General features: G+C 44.6%; 1 protein-coding gene across 2 annotated transcripts; it reads left to right on the top strand.

Annotated features, from left to right (window-relative positions):
- The first annotated feature begins 1693 nt into the window (after positions 1-1693).
- On the top strand, positions 1694-8146 carry Znf23 (zinc finger protein 23). Of its 2 annotated transcripts, XM_052167107.1 has the most exons (3): positions 1694-2248; positions 2793-2900; positions 6354-8146. In XM_052167107.1, the coding sequence occupies exons 1-3, from the start codon at positions 2215-2217 to the stop codon at positions 8111-8113; spliced, it is 1902 nt and encodes a 633-aa protein (XP_052023067.1). In that variant the 5' UTR covers positions 1694-2214; the 3' UTR covers positions 8114-8146. The 2 variants fall into 2 exon arrangements, with proteins under 2 accessions (XP_052023067.1, XP_052023066.1); XM_052167106.1 differs by having other exon boundaries at positions 1694-2900.
- Positions 8147-10388: the final 2242 nt, after the last annotated feature.

Raw genomic sequence — 10388 nt, 5'->3', positions numbered from 1 at the left:
GAAAAGCACTTACCTATCAAATTCTGCCCCGATGGTCAAGGGTGGCCTCACAGATGTTTATTGCCTGCAGTTTGCTGCAGCAGGTATCTCATTCAGAAAATGGGAGAAGCCGGACAGCAGCAATGAGGTATATATGGTATAAGTCCTTGTGAAAGTTGGTGACAGCTTTGTAAAGCTGCTCTCGGCCTAGGAGAACCGCAGAAAGCCACCCCTCAGAAAGTCTGTGATCCACAAGTGGGCAGTTCAGATTGAGAACTGAAAGGCAGCCTGATCCCTCACTCACTTTTAGCTCAGCTTTCTCTAGGTTAGCCTAGGCTGGGGAAGAAGCCAGCCCGCTGAGACCTGCAGGAAGCCTTGGGTTCATTCGTTTGTTCGTGTGCACCGCCCTTCCCCCATGGTTTGTTGAGAGAGGATTCCTGTGTGGTTCAAGGTAGCCTTGAACTTTGAATTCAGGAGCTTTCTGCCCTGTCTTCCTGAGTGCTGGGATTACAAGTATTCATTACTATGTCCGGGATTCATTGAGGTCCTTCTGTTATTTTGAGACAGGTTCTTTTGCAGCCCAGGCTGGCCTCAAACTCTGATCCTCCCACCCCAGCTCTCAGGTACTGGACAGTGTGTCTTGCCATCACTCCTGGCAAGCCTGAGGATTCTTGACACCAGGAATGGGAGGACTGGCAGGTGGAGGAGCAGCTGCCCCTGCCTGTGTGGTGTCTTCCTGCAGCCTGACTCCCAGCTCCCATGCCTACGCTGCCCCCTTAGCTGGCCTTTCTTCCAGAGTAACTGCAGACGATCCTCAGGTGCAGAAAGAAAAAGGAACTAGGTTTGATATTGCTATCTCTTGAACTGAACGCTCCATTCGTGGTCTGCCTAAGTTTTATAAATACTTCTATATGATACTTGTATATAAATACTTGTATATGATACTTGTAAGAGTTGCCAAATCCCAGGCTTCTTGGCAGCCCTTCTCAGAGCATCTGCATCCTGGGGATAATACGGGGTATGTGAATCAGTGACGGGGTCACTCTGTCTTCTCTGGCAGCTCCTGTTCCTGTCTGGAAACCAGCTGCCTGGGCCTCAGGTCTTAACTGTGCTCCTGACTGGATGGCTTTTCTCACACTCCTCCCACACCCTCTGTTTCTCCACAGCTCCAGTCCTTCCTTGAGAGGGAGACCAGGTGATGGCAGCGATGATCCCATGGGTTTGGCCCCAGGTGAGCTGTGGGACCCTCATCCCTTCTTCTGGGCAGTTCAGATTGAGAGCTGAGAGCTGGGAGCTGGAGAGACTTGGAAAGAAATGCATTTCTACCTGCTGGCTGGATCTCATGAGAAAGGTGGGCAGACAGGTGGCAGAGACTCGGGCAGTGACCAGTGACGGTGATAGGACAGTGAACTCAGCAGACAGAGTCACACAAGGGTCTGTATGGCACTGGACTTGAGCACTCTGGCAGAGGGATTCTGGACAATGTTGCCATGGAAACCACCCTTGTGGTCCTTTGAGGAGTTGGGGAAGTTTAGGGTGATTGATAGCTAGGGTGGAAAAAGAAGAAGAGCTGAAGCCCAGTAAGAAGGAAGCTCTGCCTCTGAACAGGAGGGGTGGGGACCGTGGTAGAAAGGGGGAGCGAACAAGGGAAAGACAGCAGGCCTGCAAGTCCCTGGTTGGGGTCTGTGGGGGGGTCAGGGGCAGATGGGCTAGAGCCAGGCTACCCTTGGAAGCGTGAGGGACATGTGTTTACCTTATGAGGATGGGGGCAGTGCACCTGGGGCTGAGGTAGACCATAGAGGACCTAAGACCTGGCAGGGATGCAGTCAGAACTGCAGACGCCTCCAGCAGGGTGCCAGCGAGGCAGCCTGTCTAAGGCAGAGCAGAATTGTGCAGTAGAATTTGCTCACGGGAATTCTTTTTCTTTCAGCCCAGTGTGAAAATGACATGCAGTTTCTCTGCTGTAAGAGAAGGAGGATATCCCATAGTTTATTTCCTGGTGTCTTTTTTCTCCACTTTCTCTTGTCACTAACTTTGTGCTCTGCGCCCGCCCCTCCCCAAGCCCTTACTCTGCCCTCTGCCCCTTACTTAGAGCCTGAGCCATGGAATTGGCCCTAGGGCAGCAAGAACCTGTTGTTTCAGAAGTCGGTGACCTTTGAAGATGTGGCTGTGTACTTCACCCAGACGGAATGGGATGGTTTGTCCCCTGAGCAGAGAGCATTGTACAGGGATGTGATGCTGGAGAATTATAGGAACTTGGCCTCTGTGGGTAAGGTTTCTCTCCCACAGAACTCTGCCATTTTGGGTTTCTTAGCTCCTTTCTTCCTAAGAAGTGGCTGGTGGGGATTTGGTAATTGTTTAATGAGTGGGCTTTTTCTAATCTCCTATGTATAGATTGCTGGAAGAGCAAATCTCGAGCTGTTTGGGGCCAACAAAGAACTTTGCTAAGCCTCAGGCACGCTTCTGAAGAACCCTAGAGAAGCTGTATATTGGACATGGTTTGAGAAATAGAAACTTGATGTTCTACAGAGGCACTTTCAGGCTGCCCCTCACCTTACTATATCGAGTCTTTCTAAGAATTCCAGTGAACTCTGGGTATTTCAGGCCAAGATCAAGAAGTGGTATCCCTTCAGGCAGACTCCTCGCAGCTTTCTCTGCATGTGGTCCCTGGCTCACATTCTGACCCTTCTTATCCCTGTCTGCCTCCTTTCTGAGGATCTTACCTTCTTCCCCGTGGTGGAGGCAGTCTCAGAAGTTACGAATGCACATGTGGGAGAGTTTTCATTATTTTCTGTTTCCGTTTCCCAAATCAGGATTTCCACTTCTCAAACCTGCTGTGATCTCACAGCTAGAGGAACGAAAAGATCTGGAAAACCTGTCTCAGCTGGCCACTGGAACAGACTCCCAGGGCCTCTGGACTGGTAAGGGAGGCACACACTGCCCAACATCATGTGTGTGTGCCACATTTCTGCATTGTGCAGTGCATTTTCCAAGATGCTGTATTCTATCTCTGACCACACCCTTTTCAAACAAGATTTCTTGGTTTGGGGGTAGAAGCCCTTAACATTTTTGAACATTGCCACTAAACGTGAAGAATATAGCCTTAACCTTACACAGAAATAGCTAAAGCCACAGGCTATAGTATAATACCATCTGTGTTTGTGAGGAAACTGTTTCTAGTCACACGACTGAGCAGGTCTGTTATTTGAGGTCTCTCATGTCCAGGGAACACATCTCTGAAACTGTGGCAATGAAGTGAAGCAACAACTACTTGGGATTCTTAGGGGTACACAGACTTTCAGGAGGCCTGGGCCCCAACCAAGTGTCTGCATTTACATTCATGCTGTGAGGTCTTTAATCAAAGGTGTTCAAGTCTCATTCTGTATGCCACAGTTGATCTCATTTGTTGGTAAAAGGTGAGACAGGCTCTGGGTGGGCAGGGGGAGAAGGTGGGCATATAAAGACTGTGGTAGCAGTGAAACTGTGCAGCCCAAAACAAAAGGCCGTTTTCATAACTCAGCTGGTGATGTCCATGAAGTCTTACTTGCTGGACCATAGATCCTTTATGAAAGAGAAGCTGGAAAATAAGATTTGGGTGGTCAGCTCAGTCCTTCAGAAAGTTAAATGGAAGGCATGTTAGTGAAGATGGAATGGACACTGATTACCATCTGCCATACCACAGGGTGTGGAAGTCGCTAATACAAATTGGTAAAGAGTGAGTTGTTGATCTCCATGACACATACAATGTTAACCCATCTGAAAATGGTTTCTACTACAAAGGAGTTCGAATAATGCAAGAAGGTAGGGCATGCAGCATAGTGGTAGAACGTTTCCTTAGAAAGCTTGAGGCCCCGTGGTTGATCTTCACTGTGCAAAAGCTGTGATAGTGAAAGATAACTTCCCTGTCAGAGACCCGAGTGCTGTCAAATGTTAGCGAAGTAGTAGGACAGAGACAGGACTTGTGGGACAGGAGTGCATTGGTAGTCTGCAAGAAAAGTTGATGCTTGGTAACCTGGATACTGTCTTCTAGAGCTGAAGACTCATAAGTAATGAAACTCTTTTCAGAGATGCCTTGATGCACTTGAGCATCAAGTCAGTGGAAACAATCTCAGTTTTCTGTATAAAGAGAACGACTGAGTTGAGGTGCCTCTGCAGGCTTTTCTAACTATTGGAAGAGAGTATCGATTGAGTGGTTTATAAGCATAATTTGCATTTTTCATATGCTTTAGTTTGGGCTGCTCTAACAGTACCTTGGATGGTTTTTAAGAACATATATGTATTCTTCGAGTTTTTGAGGCCAGAAGTTCAAAATCCAGGGGCAGGTGGATTGTGTGCTTAACAAAGGCCTGTTTGCAGATTAATAGGCAGCTATTTATCTTCTTGCTAGGCCCTCGTATGGTAGAAGGAAAAAGAACTTTACCCGATCTCTTAAAACACATTGAGTCTGTCATGAGCATTCTGCCAAAGGTTCTCCTCCTAATAATGAATGGTAGGGATAGGGATGGGCAGCAGCGAACACTGGATCTATAGCAACATTATTTTTAATTTTGAAAAGGCTCAGATTGTTTTAAAGCCCTTTCTAGAGGAGCCAAGGCTACGTGTGTTGTTGAGAATAATTTTAATGAAGTAGTGAGGCAATGGCATTATCCTTTTTTCTTTTTATTTATTCTTCTCTTATACAAACATCTGGACAGCCACCTCCCCTCCCTCTATTCCTCCCAGACTCCTCTCCCAGATCCATTGATCCCTTGTTTCTCTTCAGAAAAGAGCAGGCCTCCCAGTGATAGCAAGCAGCCAACATGGCACAGCAAAGTGTACTAAGAGTAAGCTGGATGAGCAGCCCAGTAGCAGGGAAAGGGTCCCAGGAGCAAGCAAAAGAGTCAGACACCCCTGTTCCCACAGTTAGGAGTCCTACAAAACCCCCAAGCTAGACGAGCACAGCATGTATGCAGAGGACCTAAGGCAGACCCATGCCGGCTCTGGGATTGCTACTTTAGTCTCTGAGCCCCTTGCAGCCATACTTAGTCGATTCTGTGGGCTATGTGTTCCTGGTGTCCCCAACCCCTCTGGCTTCTATAATCCTCCTCTCTCTTCTGCAGGGTTCCCCTCTGCCTAACATTTGGCTGTGGGGTCTCTACATCTGCCAGAGGAAGCCTCTCTGATGATGATGGGTCAGGCACTACCTATGAGTATAGCAGAGGAGTATTAGAAGTTACTTCATTGATTTTTTTTTTTTTTTTTTTTTTTTTTTTTTGGCCAGTCCTGTTTGGTTCTACCCTAGAGCTCTGAACTACCATTGCCCCAGTAGATCCTACAGGCAGGACAGGTATGGGTCAAAGGTTTTGTGGCTGGGTTGGTGTCCCAGTCCCACCACTGGAAGTCTTGCCTGGTTGTAGAAGAAGGAAGGGCATATTTTATGTTGTAAGGGGAAGTGAGAGATGAAAAAATAAAGGAAGCTTTTCTGGGGGAGGGACTTGAGAAGTGGAGAGGTCAGGACTGTGAAATTATGACTATGAAAGAATGTTCAGAGATGACTGGTCTTTAGGATTGATGGAAAGGAATTTGTACAACTATTTTAAAAGAGATAGGAAGAGGTGTGGTCAGGTGAGCCTTACTTAGATTTGTAGGAAGGCTTGAGAGAAGCTTTAGGAAAACAAAACCCAGTTCTGCTGCGTTCTCTGCTGACACCTGTCAGACCCAGGCTCCCAGCTCATCCGTCCATAGGTCCTCGTCCTGTCCTTTGTTAATCATTTCCTGCTTTCATAGGAGCTTGATCCTTAGGGACAACTGAGAAGGAACTGTAGACTGTAGGAAGGCGCGAGATGATGGGAGCACACTGATCTGATGGACAAGACCGCGGTTTTCCTCACCGCTGCCACCTTTGTTTAACCTTTGTTACCACTGTTAGCTTTGCTGTGCCCGTGCCCTGCAAGAGCATGAGTGGGTGTCTCTTGGGTGACGTGGTCTTGCAGAGCTGGACTTCTTCAGAAGTTTTCTGACACAGAGATACATGGTCTTGTTCACTCTGCTCATTCTTCACAATTGGAACCTGCTTTGTTTTCTAGTTTTACCTTAAAGTTTATCTTGGGCATCTTCTCATGAACTACATATCTAGATCCTTTACCAATGAGAATTACACCTTATGGATGAACCTTAGGTTATATGACCTACTCTAGTGATTTTTAAAGGACCTTTTAGAGCAGGGCATGTTGATATTCTAGCCCTTATGAAGAAGGTACAGGAGAATCAGTAGTTCAAAGCCAGCCTAGGTAACACATTGAAACCCTATATATAATAAATAGCTTTCTAATTAGTATATTCTCTTCCAACATGGCTATATGACATGTTTTATTATTTTCTACTTCTTTTGGTAGAATGTACTGCTATCCAGACTGGCAATAATTTGACAGAAGAAGTGTATGAAGAAAAAAAGAATACATTATTTGAACTTCAGAAGGACTTTTCTCAGGAAACAAACTTTTCAAAAGCTTATATTGTTGGCCAACAACAGGAAATCCAGTCAGCAGGAAGTGAGAGGGAGAGTGTCAGTGCCACTGACGGAAGAGCTAAGACAAGCTCCCTGGAAGGGTGTTTATGTAGTCAGACTCCACACTGGTCCCAGGATCATGCCAGCTCCACTGGAGAGCAATACTCTGATACCAAACTTACGAAGAATGAAAGAATTACTACAGAGGAAAGACCTTTGAAACACACAGAATTAGCAGAGGCTTCTCAAGGTAGCTCTCAAGTTAATCAGCTTCCAGAAATCTGTGATGTGGAAAAGCCCTACCAGTGTACAGAATGTGGCAAAGCCTTCAGTGTTAAAGCCAAGTTTGTTTGGCATCAAAGACTTCATAACGGAGAGAAACCTTTCAAATGTGTGGAGTGTGGGAAGTGCTTCAGCTACAGTTCACACTATATCACACACCAGACAATCCACAGTGGAGAAAAGCCCTATCAGTGTAAGGTATGTGGCAAAGCCTTCAGTGTTAATGGAAGTCTCGTTAGACACCAGAGGATACACACAGGAGAGAAGCCCTATCAGTGCAAGGAGTGTGGGACTGGCTTCGGCTGTAGTTCTGCATACATCACTCATCAGAGAACCCACACTGGGGAGAAACCTTACGAGTGTAGTGACTGTGGGAAAGCTTTCAATGTTAATGCAAAATTGATTCAGCATCAAAGAATTCACACTGGAGAAAAGCCTTACGGGTGTGATGTGTGCGGAAAGGGCTTCAGGTGCAGCACCCAGCTTAGGCAGCATCAGAGCATACATACTGGAGAGAAGCCACATCGCTGCAGTGAGTGTGGCAAAGGCTTCACTAAAAATGCAAAGCTCATTCAACATCAGAGAGTACATACCGGTGAGAAACCCTATGCGTGCAGCGACTGCGGAAAGACTTTTAGTGCCAAAGGGAAGTTAATCCAGCACCAGAGGATCCACACAGGTGAGAGGCCTTACGAATGTAGTGAATGTGGGAAATCCTTTAGGTGTAACTCCCAGCTTCGGCAGCATCTGAGAATCCATACTGGGGAGAAGCCATATAAGTGCAGTGAGTGTGGAAAGGCCTTCAACGTTAATGCAAAGCTAATGCAACACCGGAGAACTCACACCGGGGAGAAGCCATTTGAATGCAATGAATGTGGGAAATGCTTTACTTCTAAAAGAAACCTGCTTGATCACCAGCGGACCCATACTGGAGAAAAGCCATATCGGTGTCAAGAGTGCGGGAAAGCCTTCAGTATCAATGCCAAGTTAACCAGGCATCAGCAAATACATACTAGGGAGAAACCTTTCAAGTGTATGGAATGCGAGAAAGCATTCAGCTGTAGTTCTGACTATATTGTGCACCAGAGAATACATACTGGAGAGAAACCCTTTCAGTGCAGTGAGTGTGGCAAGGCCTTCCATGTCAATGCTCATTTAATTAGACACCAGAGAAGCCATACTGGGGAAAAGCCTTTCCGATGCATGGAGTGTGGCAAGGGCTTCAGCCTTAGTTCTGACTGTATTATTCATCAGACTGTCCATACTTGGAAGAAACCCTATGTATGTAACGTATGTGGGAAAACTTTCAGGTTTAGCTTCCAACTAAGTCAGCACCAAGATGTTCACAATGAAAACAAATCCTAACGAAGAAAAAAAACAACAAAACTAAAAAAAAAAAAAAAACACATACACAAAACAACACCAACAAACAAACCCCCAAAACAAAAACAAAAAACAAACAAACAAAAGGAAAAAAATCAAACCAAACCTATATTTAATAAGTAACAGATCATGGCTCTTCAATTATTACTTGGAGGGAAACCGTTGGAGGGAAATGAATATGGCAGTCTTCATTTGGAAACACTTTTTTATTTTTAATCAAGATGAGCAGCTGGAAATATTTATCAAAAATAACTTTTTTAAAATGAATTTTTGATTTTCAAGACAGGGTTTCTCTGTGTAGCCCTAGCTGTCCTGGAACTCGCTGTGTAGAGCAGGCTAGCCTCCAACTCAGATTCACCTGCCTCTGCCTCCTGAGTGCTGGTGTTAAAGGTGTGCATCACCACCGCCCTACTAATAACTTGGTTTATACCAGTAACCAGTCAGGAAATATAATGAAAGAAAACATCCTTTTCCCAGCAGCACCAAGAAAAGTAGATTTTCTAGGAATTTTGTGGGGCTGAAGAAAATGAGGGGTTCTCAACTGAGGGAGATCAAAGGAAACAAGTACAAGGAGGAGAGAAATTAATGTATTTCTGCTTCATTTTGACAAGAATGCATTACACTTCCTTTAAATGGGGGGAAACAAACATTAAGAAAAAATTGTTAGAAGAAGCTTTTAAAAAACGTCAGGTCCAAAGTGGAGATGAACAATAAGGAGAACGGTGGCAAATGACCACTCATAAATAAACACGTGTGTTTTGTTGTAAATACTTCCAAATAAGTCTGAGTTGTAAAGCACAGACACACTATACACACACACACACACAAAAAAAACATGAAAGATCTTTGTAAAATTTGTGATTTATAAAGTAATATCTAGCACTCATATTTTAACAAAAGATAATCAAGTGACAACAGGCTGTGCTCTAGAATCACAAGTGTTCTAAAGAAGTCCTGCCTCATTACCCCAAGGAGTGCAAATTAGTGAAGACTTTCTTTGCATGTCACATTGAGTATATGATATGCATACCCCCCAATATGCTGCAGCCCTCGGTGATTGTAGATGCTGTATTTGCTATAGATGCCTGCCATACAAGCATAAAATATTTTAACAATTAGCATGTTAGAGTTCCTATTTTGTAGCAACTGAACTCTACAAACATGGCTATGCCCCCAAAGAAAGGTATCTGCTTTGATTTTGATGCTTTGTGATATTGGGCTCCATGAAAATGTTGGAATTCTTAAGATAGTTTTTGGAATCTCTTTTAAGAAAAATGTAAGTCATTAATAAGAAAAATCACTTGAGCTGCCAAGAAGCAGTTATTTCTGTGTTGTCAAATGGTAATGGGTAAGAAAGTTTTTCTACACCTCTCGTACCAAATATTCAGGTTTCCACACCATTTGCAGGCACCAACTGGATGTCCTTCAAATCTTTATCAATTTAGTCTCCACCCATCAAACATCCTACAGGTGAAATGGGCTCAGTCTGAGAAGACTGCTGTCTTCTTCCCCCACATTCAGACACTAGTGATCTATGTACTGATTTGGCTATGAATTGGGCCCTCTGGGTTCAGTAATTTGCTATGGTAACTCACCAAACATAAACAGATAATTTAAAGTTACTCATTACTCTAAATTATATCATGAATGTCACGGGAGCAGCCAGATAAGGAGATGGAGCGAGATCCAAAGGGTGCCCACGTGAAGGTGCGTTTGTTTCCACAGGGCGGAGTGCCTCATTCTTCTGAGCCTTGTCGGTTCATCTTTTGTGGAGATTACAGCGTGTGCCCTTGACTGATGAACCCCTTGGCTATTGTAGACAAGTTTCCTCTTCCTGGAGTCAATAGGGGTTGCTGAAAGTTTGAACTCTTTTAGCACATAGTTGGCTCTTTTGACCACTAGCCCCAATCCTGGAGCTATCGAGGAGTCTAGCAACAAGTCACATTAGCATAAATAGATGACTGCAAGGGACCTTAGGAGTAACAAAAGGTTTTAGACGTTTTTTGTTTTTTTTGTTGTTTTTTTGTTTTTTGTTTGTTTTTTTGGGGGGGTTGTTTTTGTTTTTGTTTGTTTTTTTTTGTTTTTTTTTTGTGCTGGAAACTGGAGAGAGACCAAAAGTGCTTAACCCACAGGCAGAAACCCATTTATTTGGTTCACATCCCCTTACTGTCTCTTTGGGGAGTTTTGGGTTTTGTTTGACTTTGGTTCAATAGGAAGTAGAATAAAATGAAAACCCAGCACTGTGGGGGCCATCAAT

Source organism: Apodemus sylvaticus, chromosome 21, assembly GCF_947179515.1.
Source record: "Apodemus sylvaticus chromosome 21, mApoSyl1.1, whole genome shotgun sequence".
NCBI lineage: Eukaryota > Metazoa > Chordata > Mammalia > Rodentia > Muridae > Apodemus > Apodemus sylvaticus.
Note: the sequence above shows the minus strand (reverse complement) of the source record. Positions and strands in the feature narration are given on the sequence as shown.